Source organism: Helianthus annuus, chromosome 13 (genome assembly GCF_002127325.2).
Source record: "Helianthus annuus cultivar XRQ/B chromosome 13, HanXRQr2.0-SUNRISE, whole genome shotgun sequence".
NCBI lineage: Eukaryota > Viridiplantae > Streptophyta > Magnoliopsida > Asterales > Asteraceae > Helianthus > Helianthus annuus.
Window position 1 is genome coordinate 96,131,400 of NC_035445.2, and position 18,489 is coordinate 96,149,888.

Sequence of the window (18,489 nt, forward strand, 5' to 3'; positions counted from 1 at the left end):
GTGGTGCATTACTTGGTTCGGAGACTGCAGATTCTTATAGATGGCTTTTAAGGTGCTTTGTTAATGCTTTTGGAAGTGAGCCGAAAGTTGTTGTTACTGATCAAGATGTTGCAATGAAGAGAGCTATTAAGGATGTACTTTCAAGAAGTAGGCATAGGTTATGTATGTGGCATATATGGGAGAAATTGAAGACAAAGGTATTAACTGCGTTTTATGATATAACAAACTGCAATTTTATATTGTTTTATTATTGCGTTTTATGTATTATACAATAAGATCCCCTAACATTTTTATCAATAGAATTACAAAACAATTGCGTTTTATCATCAATGCATTATGTTTATCATTTTCAATATATTTGGTTTTAAATTATTGCGTTTTATGTTTAATAATTTTATAACTTTTTATTTAGGTTGGTTCTGTTTTGTCAGCAAACACTGATTTTAATACAAGAATGACTCATGTTGTTTGGAATGATACTATTATTCCAGAAGATTTTGAAACTGAGTGGCATTCAATAATGTCTACTTTTGATTGGAAAATCATGAGTGGTTAAAAGATATGTACGATCTTCGATTTGATTGGATTCCTGCTTATTACCATGGAGAGGATTTGGCTGGACTTATGCGTACTACGTCAAGATGTGAAAGCGAGAATTACTTCTTTGGTCAGATTTGCAATCCAAGATGTACACTTGTTGAATTTTTCACTCATTTTGAGACTGCAATGGATATTCAAAGGCATGAGCATAGGAGGAATGATCATGATACAAGGTATATTGAGTGTAAACCCTGGAGTGACTTTGTATTGGAGAAACAAGCATAAAAAATATATACCAAAACAATTTTTAAGGATATTCAGATTGAAATTGATGCTGCCATTACAAAGTGTATGTCAAAGTCTCTTAATACTGTGGGTGATGTTCAATATTTTGAAATAAAGGATTTCAGACAGCCATGCACATCTTTTTTCAAGGTATTTTTTAAATTTATATTGTTTAAATATATATTGCGTTTTATTTTTCATCTTTTTTTGCGTTTTATCATTATATGATCATATAGTTATATCTGTATTATATTTATTATTCATTGCGTTTTATATTACATTTCACTAATTTTATACAGCTTTTTAATCTTATTTACAGGTGCAATACAACAAACAAGAAGATGCTTTAAGTATAAGTTGTTCTTGCAAACGGTTTGAACAATTTGGTATATTGTGCCGCCATATATTTTACGTATTACGGTATGGTGATATAACTGAGTTTCCTAGAAGATATGTTCATAGAAGATGGATGAGAGATGTTGTTTCCGTTGGATCAAATCATTCCAATATTCGGTTTGATGAAATTGGTAGGAATAGTGAAATTGATAAAGTTTATAGAGAAATCGTTGTTGCAAATGAGTATGTGGTTAATAGGCTGGTTGGCGATTTAGATGAACTGTGTCGTTACAGGGATCATGTTAAAAGTTATATTAATAAAGCGGATGAGGTTATGGTTGCTGCACTGCCTCCTAGTCGCAAAGAAAGATTTGCTGATATTGGAGGGAACTTAGAAAAATCAGATTCTATGATTCGTGTCCCGATCAAAATAAGGACCAAAGGATGCGGTGTACAAAAAAGGATCAAGTCTAATCGTGAGATTGCAATTCAGAAATCATCAAAGATCCAGAAATCGTGCCGTGTATGTGGTGGAAAAGGACATAACAGTCGCACATGTAAAGATAAAGTTTCTTCTAATGCTATAGGTTCTAGCAATGCAATGTAATTATGTATACAAATTCTGTCAAAATTAGATGTCAATAAGTAAAAAAAAAATTTGTCATTGCGTTTTATGATGTATAGGTTTCATCTCTTTTTGCTACTGCGCTTTGAGATATCATTCATAAATATCAGTTTGTTTTGGTTAATTGCGTTTTATGATAACAACAATATATTGTTATTTCGTTTTATACATAGAACAATATACTTTAAATGGTATTTTTTGATTATTGCGTTTTATTGTAACAAAGATCATAGATCAAATTGAATAAGAAATGCAAGTGGATATCATAAACATTGCGTTTTTGTACATAGAACAATATATTTTAAATTGTATTTTTTGATTATTGCTTTTTATTGTAACACAGATCATAGATCAAATTAAACAAGAAATGATGAGAACCCTAAGCTTCCATCAGGGATTTCCAAATCACTTATCAGCTTTTTTTGGTTAATTGCGTTTTATGAGAACAGTATATTGTTATTCCGTTTTATACATAGAACAATATACTTTAAATGGTATTTTTTGATTATTGCGTTTTATTATCACACAGATCATACATAAAATTAAACAAGACATGCAATTGGATATAATAAACATTGCGTTATATAGATGATGATATTTTTTAAACAAACATGATGTTTTCAAACCACAAAATTAAAGAAAAATTACTAGCATGATCAGCTTCATGGATCAAAGTTTGTTTCTTCATCAGATGAGAACCCTAAGCTTCCATCAAGGATTTCCTCATCACTTCCAGATTCAACCCAAAGTTCAACTTGTGAGACTACTGCGTTTTGAAGCTTCTCTGCAAATTTGCTAGCAGAGTTGTTGATGATTGGTATTTCAGATAACTGCTTCAAAAAATTTAGATCCTCACTGGTAGATATGTCCTTTGGGTCATACATCTCCACATCACCATCGTCCCAAGTCACTGAAACTTTGAAAGTTTCCTCAATGAATTCCCAAGATGTAACCTGGGTATCTTCAGTTGCAGTTTGATTCAGATTACCATATCTCTTGTGTAGAATTCTGAACAGTGCGGCTGTTTGATTTGTGTAACAAGAAGGTGGTATACCTATTTCGTTCATCCTTTTCAAAACATTTTCATTGCAGTTTTGAAGAACAGAAGCAACGGAATGGTATTTTATTTTTTTTCCATCAAGGAATTGAAGAACGAAATTGCCTCTTTTAACCCACCAAACTGATAGTTGTTGATTAGCCATTTTAGCGTTTGTGTGTGTTGGGTATTTGGTGTATTTTTGGTGTATGATGAGAGCAATGTGAAAATAGTTTAGGGTTTCTGTTCTTATATATTGGTAGAGGAATTTGAATCAACTGTTTTAATAATAAAAATGATTATTTTTTATTTTTTTTTTCCTTTGAATTGATTGTTCAATCATACAGTATTTTATATCAGGAATCCAAAAGGCTTTTTAAGGCTTTTGGTCTAATCAACTGTATCAATTTCAATCATACAGTATTCATATATTGTATATTATTATATTTTTTTAACATTTCGTTTTAAAAGATTATAATATATCATTTTTATGACTGTCCTTATTGTAATTATGTTTTTAATTTGTTTTTTGTGTTATAAAAATTGTAAAAAAAATTTCATTGCGTTATAAATTATATTGCGTTATATGTTTGGAAATGAATAATTAGAAAAAAACATTGCGTTATAGACAATGTTGAGTTATAGCATTTCAAAACAAATTAATAATTTAAAGATACAATGTTGAGTTATAGCATACTATTAAAATGTTGCATTTTATATATTGTATATATATTTTAAAGGATACTTATTGCGTTTTAAAATAACAAACAAATAAGTGCATTTTAAATATATCATCAAAATATTGCGTTATATGAAAAAACATTGCGTTTTATAATAAGTAGCATTTCTAAATCAAAGTAACTAGTAAGATCAAGAAAATAATGAGTTATATTTAAAACCATGCTAAATGAAAAAACATTGTGTTTTATAATAAGTAGCATTTCAAAATCAAAGTAAACTAGCAAGAGCAAGCCTGTCTTTAATCCTATCTAAACTAGTTTCATAAGATTGTTTTTTAAGTTTCGCACTGAGGTCTCGAAACTTCTTTGAGTCCTCAATAACACAATCTCTTTGTTCGTTGATTTCGTGTAATAATATCTTCGCGATGAACTTTCTTCTTAAATCTTCAAGTTGTGCGGTCTGCTTGTTGACTGGTTTTTTGTTTTTACCCTTCTTGATAATTGCAGGTTCTTCATATTCCACGTTAAACCCACAATCCCATTTTTCGACCGGTTCTCCATGATAACATTCCATATGACGCATAGTGAATATACCACAGTCAATGCCATTATATTGTGTCCTCCATTTCATCTGCATTCTAACACGGGTTATTCCCTTTATATCATCTGCTTTTTCATGTCCAACAGATTTAAGGTAAGCTGCCAAAGCATTCGTCTACAGAAAAAAAAAAACAAAAAGATTAGGTGGTTTATATTTGTGTTTTAAAAGCATAAGTAAGAATACTTACTGTATTTTCAGGCACATTCCCATATTTAGCTTTATTTGTTTCTTCTTTTGCACTGTTGTCAATGATGAATATTTGTTTCTCTTCAAGATTAAGGAGATCACAAAGAAATGCTGTGAATAGAGAATCGGGACAAGGATAATTTTAAAATCCTTTATGCTTTTTAGCTTTGCACCTTGAAGAATTTTTTCTATGTTCATTGTGAATGCTTCTATCATCTTTTCTTTATTTTCAGTTTCTTCCTTATCACTCAATGGAAAAGCCTGCATAAAATTAAACAAATTAACATATTAATGCGTTTTATGAAGGTAATAAAACATACAGTTGCGTTTTATGAAGGTAATAAAAAATACAGCTGCGTTTTATAAAACTTCATTCACACAAAGTAAGCATTGCGTTTTATTAATGAAATAAAACTGCAATTGCGTTTTATAAAACTTCATTCAATCAAACTTCAAAATACTTCATTATACGAATACAGAAAAATTGCGTTTTATATATCATACCAGCATTCGAATAGTACAGAAAAATCTTGGAGTTTTGGTGTCTTTTGATCTTCTTTTTTCTTCTTCATTCAAAATATATGACCAACAATTGATTACTTCTCCGGTGATTTCCAATCCTGGCCTCATTGTTTCAGCAGCATATCTATATAGAAATACATGATTTTTAACTTCAAAGAGAGAATCCCTGCAAAAAAAATAATAATAATTAAATTATAATATTTTTTTATTTTTGTTTTTTTGTTTTAGTGTATATAAATGAATTTTTACATCATTTCTCCTTCTGCATGGAAAGCATATCCCGATATGTTGTTTTCGTGTGCCGTTCTTGCTTCCTTCATTGCTACTTGTCTTAGATAGTACGGTGAACAAAATACTTCTGGTACATTTTTCTCTCGATCAGGTCGTACCATCCTTGTGATTATTTCTTCTGTTTTGCTTATATCAGTTGTTGGTTGTTCTTGATGAACTAATTTTGCAGGTGTTTTATACGGGTCTTCTTGTGGGTTGAGGAATGATGTGTTTTGAATTAGATCACTGATTTCCTTTTCAGTATCCTGTTCTTCAATTCTATCAAACATTGTTTGTATTCTAGTAATTTGAACATCTTTTTCGATTGATTTATTTTCAGATTACGCTTGAATTTCGGTTTGTGCAGCGTGGCGAGTAGCATCAACTTCAACTTCATTTTCATCAACATTTGAAGACAACTGAGAAATTTTCAAATCAAAGGATGGTACCTCATTATCTTGAATTTTCTTTTGATTTTATTTTTTTTCTTCTTCATCTGTCTTTTTGATCATCTCCAACATTAATGATGGAGTTTCTTCGCTAAATGATGATTGTTCCATTGAAGGTTTTTCAATGTGTGTTTGCAGAATAGATGCGGGGTCATTGTCACTGATTTTTTCTGGATTGGAGGACTGGACTACAGCTGTGTTATCCTCATTGCGTTTTGCATCATCATCATTGCGTTTTATAATCAATGGAGTTGAAATGATTTGATTTTCAGTGTCTTCATTTTGGCTCAAATTTAGAAATCTTGATGGTGTTTCCATCATAGTTGAATCAATATTAACTTTCTTGTGCTTTTTTGCTTGATGGTTGAATTTTTCAATCAATGACACCCATTCGTTTATTTTGTTATGAAGAGCTTCACTGTTTGGATATTCTTCGACAATCTCATCTATGCGTGATTGGATGTTTTCGAAAATTTCTTCAAATCCTTTTAAATGATCATCCAAAACATTTACAAGATATTCTTCATGTTATTTTTTATCTTCAATGTTCTTCATATTTTCATCGCCACTTTTTGTTGAATGAATGTCAGAAAGACCTTCACTTTGATTTTGTGATGGCATGAAATTACGCAGTCGGCTTTGACTGTCTACCCACATTTTATCTTTATTTCCAATTGATGGTTTAATGAAGAATTGCCCCCATGATCCTCCACTTTCTGTTTGTGTTTTCTCAGTTTCATTGGTTTTAACTGGGCTGTTTTGAACATTTTCTTGATTCTCTTGATCAATCCAGTCTGTTGCAGCTTTAAGTAAGGTGATTGGTTGTTCTTCAGCATCGTCTTCATCATTTTCTTCAGATTCATTTTCAAAAATTTCTTCGTTTTCATTCTCGGATTCAGTTGGATAAACATAAAATTCATCCTTTTCATCTTTCTTTTTTTCTTTATTCTTTCTGATTTTTTTCTTTTTATCCATTACAAGACATCTCCTCTCATTTTGCGCAGCAATTTCCAATTCATCTTCAAATTCTTGTAATGTTGTAGAGTCAATTTTATCAAGAGAGAACTCTTCAGTGTTTTCAGCATCGTCAAATCCTTGTATTTTGTAACCATATAGTATCTGTATGAATCATTGCGTTTTAGAAAAATAATCATTGTAAAATATAAATCATTGTAAAAAACTTACAAAACTAATGTTTAAATATATTGCGTTTTACAAAAACATTGCGTTTTACACTAGCAAAGAATAGTTTTAACAAACAAAGAATATAAAGAAACAAAAAATGAAAGATCATTGCGTTTTATAATATACATTGCGTTTTATAAAGTATAGTTTTAAACAAACAAAGAATATAAACAAGCAGCCTAAACAAGCATTCAGCAAATATGTAGCAATAGTGAAAGATCAAATTCCATACCGCTAACAATGCAACAGGTCCATTAAAGAGCTTCTCATTTCCAGGCCATTGTCTTCTTGTACGCCTTAAGACGGTCAGAATATATTCACACCAATTAAAATCCTGGGGTTTTTTTGTCACTTTTGATTGATGGCAAGAATTTTTGATTAACATTACTACTTTGCATTGCCTCCGCCATGATCGTAAAAAATATAACCAAGAAATTTAGTTTGAACAATCTTCCAAGCTCATTTCTTGATTTTAAATAACTAATCAAGTTGTGCGCATACATTCCCTTCAAAATATCATTGCTGAATTGACCGCGCCAGAATTTAATTATAAGATCAGTGTCTTTTGGTCTCAATTTTTCCTCAATCTCTGTTTTTCCATTTGGTATTTGAAATACCTTTTGGATAAATTCAGCTGTGATCTTAATCTTTTCATCTCCAGTATTTATCTCATCATTTTCAGCATCAAAGTTTTTTACCAGCCAATATCCGAATTTGCGTGGAACTGAATGCAGATTGAATTTTAGTATGCTCTCAAACCCTATTTCTCTAACAACATTCCTTTGCTCTTTTGACAAACCTTCAATATAATCTTTTAGATTATTGACTGCACATCTTATGTTGATTTTTTTCCGTCGTAATCATAATATGGTTGTTGTTCTGGTTGTTCTTTTGTTTTATCTTTTCTCAGTGATCTCTTTGGTTTTGATTCTGCCTTTTCCTTCTTTTGATTTTTTGCCGGGTTAACTCTTGGTTGTGGATCAACAAAATCATCATCTGATACATTGAATTGTGTTAAAAACATATATTTTTTTCATGAAATTTGTTAAATGCGTTTTATGTTACCTGAATTTACTTGTTGTTGTTCGGAAGTATGCAGAACAATAGCTCGACTAGATTTTTTATCATTGGAATCAGAAACTGTCTCTTCTGATGATTCTATCACCACGTTCTTTCTTCTCCTCTTTTGTTTTTCCTCTTGTTTTTTAACTTTAAATAGAATAATGAAACAATGTCAATTAACAAATTTATGATAAAACGCATTAGCTAACACTATAAAGATAAAAAGCAGTGATTCACAGGTTTTAGAAAACGCAATACTTTACATCATATTATTTAACACACCAAATTAACATTACATAATCTCATTTTGTTTTTTATGATATATTAATATAAAACGCATTAGTGAACAATGTCGATTAACAAATTTATGATAAAATGAATTAGTTAACGCTATAAAGATAAAAAGCAGTAATTCACAAGTTTAAGATAAAACGCAATACTTTACATCATATTATTTAACACATATTAATATAAAAGGAAATAGTTAACAACACATGTATCTCAGCAAATTCAAAGATAAAACGCAATGTTCTAAAATTCGATTACAAGTATCATAATAATAATCTCTTTGTTTCTGCAACTTTATTAAGGTAAAACGTATTAATTCACAATATATATAAATCCCATAAGAAACATTAGCATCTTAGATCATAGTTTTAACATAAAACGCAATGTAGTCTCTACTAACAAAAATGTTAAGATAGGGGAAGATATAACTCATTAACTATTTTTCGGAACAGATATGATATATTAGGGCTACTGTACTTCATAAAACGTAACTTGAATTCAGTTAAAGAGCAAAAATAGATAAAATTACCATTGTCTGAAATATCTTTGCGTTTTCTAGTTCTTTGTTGATTTTCGGTTAATATTTTCTTGTTCATCTATGTTCTCTTCAGCTGATGATGTTTTTGGCTTCTTTGATGATTTAGGGTTTTCAGAGACGGATTTCTTTTGAGTAACTCGAATGTAAACCTTCAAATTATCTCTCGACGACGCCATGAACTTCAATGGAGTATGATTTTCTCAAATTTCTGTATGTGTTTGATCGTTCAATGGAAGTGTAAAACGTAATGCACTTTTTTCGAAGCGTTTCTGTATATATTCAACGGCGGTTATTTTGGAATTTGACGATAATACCTCTGAAACCCCGGAGAGCGTGTTTAAATGACAGTTTTTAATTTGATTTTGATCTAGACCGTAGATTGTGCAATTGGACGATTATGATTGCTTCCTATCCTTCCTAGCGAAATAAACTTCCTATTTTATCTCCACCCCCTATTAGACCATAGGTAATGGTTAATGCCCACTAAGGGGCATTTTTCACCACATCATCATCATAATGCCCTTTTAAAAAATGTGTAATGGTTAATGCCCATTTCATTTATTACTTTCCATTATTTTTCTTCTCTTTGGGCATTATTATAGAAATGCCCTTAATTCTTCATGCCCCTATAATGCCCATGAGTAATGGTGTAAGGGCATTATCAAAATCTTTCATGCCCTTATAAAGCCCCACTACATATGGTCTTACTATACTAATATAATATGCCAATTAAAGCTAAACAACCATTTTATATGAATTTATAAACTTCACCAAACAAAACCCTTTTTTCTCTTTTGATAAAACTTTATCTTTAACCTTTTCCGTAAATTTCTCACAAGAGTCCCACAAGTTAAACATATTATGCATAGAAACCTAACATTACTACATGCTTTCTCTTTTTGGACTCTGCTCGCTACCATTGGTGTAGCTTTCATATCTCCACTGAGTCCTCCCATCCTACGCAATAATTTAAGCCCCACCAAAATTCGACCATAAAAAATTTGGTAATACAACGCCAAAACTACATAACGGAAACACCTTAATTTGTACCAAAATTTGTTAGTAACGTGATGGAATTACAAAAGTAAATCTAAAGATCCAAAGAAGACAAGAGATGTCATAACTATTTTAAGATCAAAAGTAAAAGTTAATAGAGTTTGGTTGTTCATACTAAATATTTGATCTATGATTTGATTCAGATTTAAAAAAACTGTTTTGGTATAAGTTAAGTGGGATATTTGATAGTAAAAAACCCCTAAATTCTTATGTAAATGATAAATTACATCGAAATAGAAGGTAAACGGGCAACAAGTTGCGTCGTCATGCCTTTTTTAATAGCAAAACGAAGTATTTTAAAAACTAAATTAATAAATCTCGGGGTCATAATATTACTATGGATGACCTTTTGAACTCAACTAATTAAGTAGTTCTACAGCCTCTAGCCTCTGGTGCAAGGAAACCACTAAAAGCAAATGAGATAAACACGTGTCGCTTGTCAAGTCATGCTTTCTCGTGTTTGGGGAGTCGACTTTGATTCAACTTTAATAAATTGCTTTGGTATATGATTATCCTTCATCAGATTTCCCCTAAGGCTGGGCCATGTATATTACTCTTTCGAATCTCGGTGACTGCTCTATCCGTCTATATCCATGATTTTTCTCCATTCCAGTCCGGATATTTACAGACCGAACTATTATTGGTCATAAAGTATAGCACTAGATTATTTTCGGTGTTACCCTTTCATTTCCCGCTACAAAGCCTACAATGATGCCAATGACCATTTGGTAAATTATAGAGTAAATTACGTTTTTAGCCTCTGTGGTTATATCACTTTTACTATATTAGTCCAAAATAAGAATTTTTAACATATCTGTCTCTATGGTCTCTATAACTAACCATTTTGACCCCTAAGTCTAGAGATCATGGGGGCCAAATGGTTAGTTACAGAGACCATGGGGGCCAAAATGGTTAGACTTAAGGGCCAAAATGGTTATTTATAAAGACCATGGGGGTAGATATGTTAAAAATTCTTATTTTGAGCTAATATAGTAAAAGTGATATAACCACAGGGGCCAAAAACGTAATTTACTCTAAATTATATTTGAAATTGCATTACCCACGCTTTTTGTTCCCGAATGGAGGATCACCAACGAGACCCTCTTCACTAACGGATCTCTGTCAATGAAAGTCGTGTGTCATGCAGTGTTTTGTAAGGCTCGGATACATGAATCTCGGGTACTTTGTGTTGTTTCTTTACGAAGAAACCATGGAGAAGAAAACCTACATTGTATCGTCCTAAGCAAGGTCCTATCAATTGATGTATGTGTCCCATTATATGGTAAAAACAAAGCTCTTAAAAAAGTCAACATTCACCAGGTTGTTACGGATGCGACACATGCCTTAGAAAAGACATTTATATAATCTTAAAACACAATGTCGTTGCACCGACGGAAATTACGATTTTGACCTTCTTCTAAATTAAGGCATTGACCTTCTTATTTTCCGTTGCTTTTTTGTCACGTGCACAGGGGCGGATGTATACACATACAAGGGGAGCGCCCGCTACCGCTTGGTCGGAAAATTTTTGACGTTTTTAGTGTAAATTTTGGAAAAATTTTACGTTTTTTCGATTTCGTTACCGCCTATTTATTCATGATTAATTTGGCATTACAAGGATATTTCTAACATTTCCTTGGTCTTAATTCTTTATCAACCTTATCCTAATATAATATTTGGTCTATTTAGGAAAATCCAGGTCAATTTAAGAGAGTAAATGTAAAGATAACATGATCAACGATCGATTATTATTATTATTATTTAGACATGACAAAGGAAGCCACATGACAATATCATATTCAGAAAATGGCGTATGAATCTATAAGTCCTATTCACAATGATAGGTGAAACCTATTATTGGGTAACATGGATTAGGAGATGCACATGCCAATCATGGCTTTCGGCCTTCTTCGTATCAAGAATTCCTATATGAAGTGTTCTAAGATAAATTTTATAGGTATTAAATACATACATACACTCATATCTTTTGATATTTGGCTTAACATGATTTTCTTAACTGACTTGGCTATCGGAATTTAGGCTTGACCATCACGAGTGGCGAAGCTTAAAATTTCTGACGGGGGTTCAGAAGTTACCGAACCTAAAATTATACCTAAAAATTTATAAAATCTGGGGGTCGAAAACGTATATACCTAAAAATTCTATACAAAAACTACATAACATACACTATTGAACGAAAAGTTCGGAGGGATCGGACACCCACCTGGCTCCTACTATGATGCTATGCCCATGACCATCACAACGCCTCAACTCTAACCCAAAATATATTTTCTATTTTAGGCCAGAAAATATCTAGATGAAACCACCACAAGGTCATATATTATTCTTCAATACTTAATTATGTCTTAGGGAGAAAAGATTATTTAAATAATTATTAACAATCTTTATTTATTTTGAATACCGAAGATTTCTCTATTCCTACTAATTACATCAAATTTATCATTATTTAATTCGTGCTAAATTGAACCCTAGTCTTTTACTTAAAAGGCAAAAGCTTTCACCACTCAGCAAAGTTGAAATGATATTTACGATATTTAATCATTAGTTTAAGTAGTAGTGGGCTTAAATTAATAGTTAATATTTTTTTAAACCAACGAAGTTTGTCATGATAAAGTGTAGCAAGAGTATTATTTAATACTTTCAAGGATAAGTCCACCCCTAATTTACATTCATATAGCAATTAATCAACCAAAAATTAGTTATTTTATATTAACGATGAGGTCAACTCTTTGTTTATAGAATCTAATGCCTAGACTGATTTCAATAATAAATTTAATAACGTTTTATGTGTTTTTTCTATAGAATGACAATAACGTTTTATATGTCATATAAATAATTGTTGTTAAACAATTAAAAGCATCAAGTGTATGTTAATTTGAGACTTTTCTAATCCACAAGCAACCCTACACATATCTTGTAAGAAAAAACATTATTTTGTAACAATAATTTACGTCTAACTAGATTTTAAGGGAAAATTGGACAAGGTTACATTTTGATTAGTTTTCGTGCATTGGGTTTCCTTTAAGAATTTCTATCTAAAATACATAAAGTTACTTTTTCTTTAAACCGTACAAAATAACACACGTTTTATTTTCGGTTAGGTAAAGATAATTAGGTTACGGTTCTAGGGTTAGGATATAATAGAAAGTTTATTTGTTTAAGAAGATTAGGAAGTAATCTTGACCATTCATTTAGTTAATCAAGGGTTAAGATTAAATGAGGGAAATTGAAGGGAAGAAAAAAGGCGTTTGGGTTTGTTTAGAGGCATTCTAGTCAATACAAGGCAATAGTTTCTCTCTCCTCCAATTCCCTCCGTTTTTTAAACGTTAATAACTCTTTCATACGACATAATATTTTTATAAAAATTGCACTAAAAAAAACAAGTGTTTTTTTTTTATCTTTAAAACGAGTATACTATTGCTATATTTTCAAAAAAAATTTTCTAAAACCCAGTTGCGTAAAACGCAATGAAAAAAGCCCAGTTGCGTAAAACGTAATGAAAAAAACCTAAAAAATGACATTTTTCTAAAACGCAATGCACCAAAAACACAAAAAATGTCTTATTTGTATAGCGCAATGGCCAGAAAACACAAAGAAATGTCTTATTTCTAAAACGCAATAGCCTAAAAACACAAAAGAAAGTGTACTTTCTAAAACGCAATGGACTGAAAACACATGAAAATATGTTTTACCTAAAACGCAATGCACCAAAAACACAAAGAAATGTCTTATTTCTAAAACGCAATGGCTAGAAAACACTTAAAAATGTTTGTTTTCTAAAACGCAATGGACTGAAAACACATAAAAATGTGTTTTTACCTAAAACGCAATGCACCAAAAACACAAAGAAATGTCTTATTTATAAAACGTAATGGCCTTAAAAAACAAAAGAAAGTGTTCTCTCTATAACACAATGGACTGAAAACACCTAAAAGTGTGTTTTACCTAAAACGCAATGACTAAAAACACTTCAAAAATGTGTTTTACCTAAAACACAATGACTAAAAACAGTTAAAAAATGTGTTTTTTCTAAAACGCAATGGCTAGAAAACACATAAAACTCTCTTATTTCTAAAACGCAATGGACCAATTTCTGGAAAATTATCTGAATTGTCTACGAATTACCGTCTTCGAAATAAGCCAGGGGCTCTGACCCTTGGACCCCGCCAGGGGCTGCCGCCCCTGGGACCCTGCTACCAGGGGCGCTGCCCCCGGACCCTCGCCAAGATTGTAAAACGCAATGACTAAATCAAAAACCCAGATCGTAAAAATGAAATTAAAGAATTTCTTACATAGATCGAAGCCGATTTCTTCAACGATTGACGAAATTTGAATGATTGAAACACTTATCAGCGATCGAATCGAACGGATCGAGTGATTATCTTCAAAATCAACGGAAAAAACGAGATTTTGTACGAAATTAAACGGGGTTCTCTTCAAAAAAGCTGAAGAACACGTTGATGGGGTGTTTGAATCATTGATTGGTGACGAAAATCGCACTATAATGTAGTAATTATTGAGATAGAAAATGAAGAAATAGTTGAAGATGGTGGGTTTTGACGTTACTGGAAAGAAGAAGGAAGAAGAAATGGATAAGATTGACTAAAATACTCTTTCTCTTTATTTTAAATTTTGTCCTATGTCCTAATCCTATTGCTTCCTATCCTTACTAGCCAAAATAAACTTACTATTTGATCTTGTTTATTAAGTAATATTTGTTATCAATAGTTTATTATATTTTATATTTATTGTAAATACATATTAAATCATTAATTCTCTAATTGGACAATCTTTCAGTCGTTAAATCATCATTTCCATAATGTGAGTCTCATGACACCTATGTAAAATACACTCAGGTAGTACAATAACGTCTTTTATTATAGGGGTAACTTTGTAGAATAGTAACCAAGTTTGAAAAGTGTTCCAATTAAGTCATTTAAGTTTTAAAAGTGTTCCAATCAGTTAGCTAAATATTCATTTTTTCATTAAAATTAAGGGTTTTTTCATCCATTTCATAAGTAACCATGATGATGTGGATTTTTGTTTCTTTTTTCCCTTTTATTTGATGCCAACTTCGAGTGATGACGTGGATTGTAACTTGTTTTTTTTTTTTAATTTTTAATGCAATTAAAGTGTTTTTATTTTTAATAAATATAATTTCATATATTAAAATAATCCGACTCAACATCTTATTCTTCATTTTTTTCTTGACACATAGAAAAAAGGACATGACTCAATTTGAGTGTTAACTGTTAAGTTATCTAATTGTGACAAAAACGATACGAGTAACCTAATTAGAACACTTTTAAAACTTGGTTACTATTCCGTGACATATTCCCTTTTATTATTATATTGTAATAACTAGATATACGGGTGGTTTTAGAAAACCATGCATACCATATTTTATTAATCAAGGAATGACTTTATTTTTTTAAGGATTAATTAAAAATAGATTATAAGAAAACGAAACATCTTTTAAATAAGAAATAAAAGGGAACTTTTTTTAAATAACAATCGTGCACACATTGTTCTATATTCCATGATCGTAAATCTTCAAACATCTCTTGATGCAAGATCGTTCATTGTTGGGGCATAGTGTTCCTTAAATCTTTCATCTTCATTTCTTAAAATACATCCTTCACCACATTAAATAACAAATAAATAACAGTTGTGCACACATTGTTCTATATTCCATGATCGTAAATCTTCAAACATCTCTTGATGCAAGATCGTTCATGTCACACCCCAACCGATGGCGGAAACATCGGGGCGCGGCACTGAGCGAAACAGATTGTTCAGAAGATTCCATAACAACTATTTATATAATCCAGTTAAAGATACGTCCCATACCGTATCCCGAATAAACAAACATGTCATTACAGATAATCATCCAAACAAGAAATTCCATTCCGACAACTCAGATTCAAATATTATTACAGCAATTGTATATCTGCTTCTAGACCCCTATTCTGTTGACTTTCTGGCTGTAATGCCAGAGGACAAGATCTACAGACAACTATGCCTCAGATGCAAGCTCTTGGCAGACAACTATCTGTTGGGGGCTTCTAGAAACTTATTCTAGCCTCGCTTTCCAAGCAAATAAGCATCCTAATTACCTGTCACATACGTTAAAATAAAATCAATACATAAAATGTAAAGGTGAGCATACAAGTTTGATAATAGCATATAGAGTTCGAATAGTTTACGCATAACCAGCATGTACACAGAGGAAAACGAAGCATGTTAATTATCGACATGGACCTATCGATACCAATGACTGCGGGTTGACCGTCCGAGACGGTTCGCAATACATGAGTACCACTATAATCCATGCAAGTAATTGTCATTAACAACCCCCGTGTGAACGGGTGCTGAGTCCAAACTATAGTACTACGTCGTTAAGGGAGGTAGACAGCGTTCCACGTGTAAACACAATCAACAAGCATTCATTAAGTCACGTAATACATGCATATTGGTTAGCGTTCAATAGTTTGAGTAGTGTGATTATTTGTGTTTTGATATAAGCAACGTATGTAACACCCAAAAGTGCTAAAAGCAAAAAGGGATCGAGTATACTCACAGTGATTGATTATGGATTGAAGGGAGCGCTGAGAGTAGGGTTAGCCTGAATAGTTCGATAGCCCAACAATGAGTAACGTGGAAAATAAGACAAGTGTGAGTGGATCGAATGGGCTGGTCGATTGAACGGCAGGTTCGATCGAACGGGCTGTTCGGTCGGCTGGTATGTTCGTTTGGACAGTCCTGTTCGATCGGCCGGTAGGCTCGATCGGCTGGGCCATTCGAGTGGATTGTTTCTTCCTCTGGTGTGTTTGTGTTTGAGGATTTGAACTTTTGAAGTTTTCGTTGTAGTATACGAGAACACAAAAATGTCCTTACCTTTCAGGTCGATCGATCGAACGGTCCGTTTGATCGGCCGGCTTAATCGATCGGCTGGGAACCTTAGAGTGATGCTCAACAGGATGTCGCTCGATCGAACGGACTGTTCGATCGGCTGGCATTCCATACTACAAACGAGTTGTAAAACGATTAAGTGTTGAAGCATAGTATCTCATGATCCGAAGAGTAATGTTTACCAAATCGAGTAGCGTATTTGATCGAACATCACTTCGTCAATAGCATACTTCATAAAATTCGAAAAGTGTGGGACCATGTGCTAGCCGATCGGCTGGCCCGGTCGATCGACTGGCATGTCCGATCGGCTGGGCTGTTCGAACAGCCTAGCCGTTCGGCCAGCAAGTCTGACCTGGTCGGCCTTTCGTCTAACTCTTGGCTGTTTAATTACTTGTCGTCATATCGAGGTAGTTTGATAACGAGTTAAACTATGATATCCTTCGTTCCTAGTCGCTCCTTTGGCTTGGACAGGAATCACCCAAGTCCGGCCGGTGAATGGTTCGGATCGTCGGCTAGAGTTTAACCCGGAATCGGTGAACCTTGTTCATAGAACCCGAATCTTGAACCTCCTAACCGTTAGCATGATCAGCTAGCCGGTTCAAGCTCCGTCTATACCGATTTTAAGGGTTCGAGTGTAAAAGGTTGAAGAAGGTTGGAAATTATTCATAAAAATGTTAAGATTTGTAAGAATCTTAGTTTGTTTATGTGGAAATCGGTCAGATCTAAGCTATTCACGGTTGAATGAGGCCAAAGTTTGGTGTTCTTCAAGAACACCATGATGACATCACCCAAGAACACTTAGATCTTGGTGATTTCACGGTTAGAAATCGAGTTTTGAAAGATAGAAAGGTGTAGAATCATGCAATGATCAAAATCGTACAAGAATTAGAGTGAAAACTGTTGGTGCACTTACGTCTGTCGACTATGTTTTACATCGAGTCTTATAGTTGGATAGATCAGACATGACACGAAAATCTAGAAACACTAGTTTGTAATAGGTTCGCTTATGTATACATACCTAGGTCCGCTTATGTGTCGTGGTCTAGAACAGGTTCGCTTATGAGTCTTGATGAGATCCGCTCATGTGACACGATGTAGGTTCGCTTATACGTGCATGTATGTATAAGCGAACCCAACTCATCTATATATAGGGGTCTTTAAAGCGAACCTGTAACACACAGTTTACGGTATTTTTCTTCTGACAAGCCACGAAGTGCTGTCTGAACGTGTAATCGGGTTCTTGATCAATAAAACAGCAAGATTAAAGTGAATCCAGCTAGAATAGCACCAAATCATTAGTTTCCGCCTCTTGATTTGGATAGGAATTTCTCTGATCGACTCAAACAGGGCCGAACGCGATCCTACAAGTGGTATCAGAGCTCAGGAGGAGGAGTTCTTGCCATTTTAGCTGTTTTTCATCTATTTTTCTACACTTTCTTCACATTTTCAAAATTTTTTCACGGTAAAATCGGCTCAAAATCACACACTGCACTCGGAATCATGGACTAGTAAACCCTTGAACTTTTCAGATATAAAATCAACCTAGAAGTTAAGATTTAAGGGGGTTCGCTCGTACGTACTTGTTCAAACAGTGACATCAGCAAGTTAATTGGTTCGCTTTTAGTGACAAATTCTGAGTGGGTTCGCTCAAAATTACAAGACAGATTCGCTTTTAGTAACAGTTTTTGAGTAGGTTCGCTCCAAAACTACCTGCTAGATCCGCTTCAAGTGACAGGTCCGCTTGAACAAACAGCTTCGCTCAAGAGATCCGCTCATCTGGTCTGTTCATTGATCTGTTCATCTGGTTCGCTCATTGGTCAACATATCTGGTCCGCTTATTGTGACAGTGATAGTTTCGTTTTTACAACGCTTGGTTGGTTCGCTTTTCTGGACAGTT

The 18,489-nt window shown here is 33.0% G+C and overlaps 1 protein-coding gene across 1 annotated transcript; it reads left to right on the plus strand.

Moving 5' to 3' along the window:
• Positions 1-561: 561 nt before the first annotated feature.
• LOC110901361 (protein FAR1-RELATED SEQUENCE 2-like) lies at positions 562-1,768 on the plus strand. The gene is made up of 2 exons (XM_022148192.1): positions 562-804; positions 1,145-1,768. Exons 1-2 carry the CDS (start codon positions 562-564, stop codon positions 1,766-1,768), a joined length of 867 nt encoding a protein of 288 aa, XP_022003884.1.
• Positions 1,769-18,489: the final 16,721 nt, after the last annotated feature.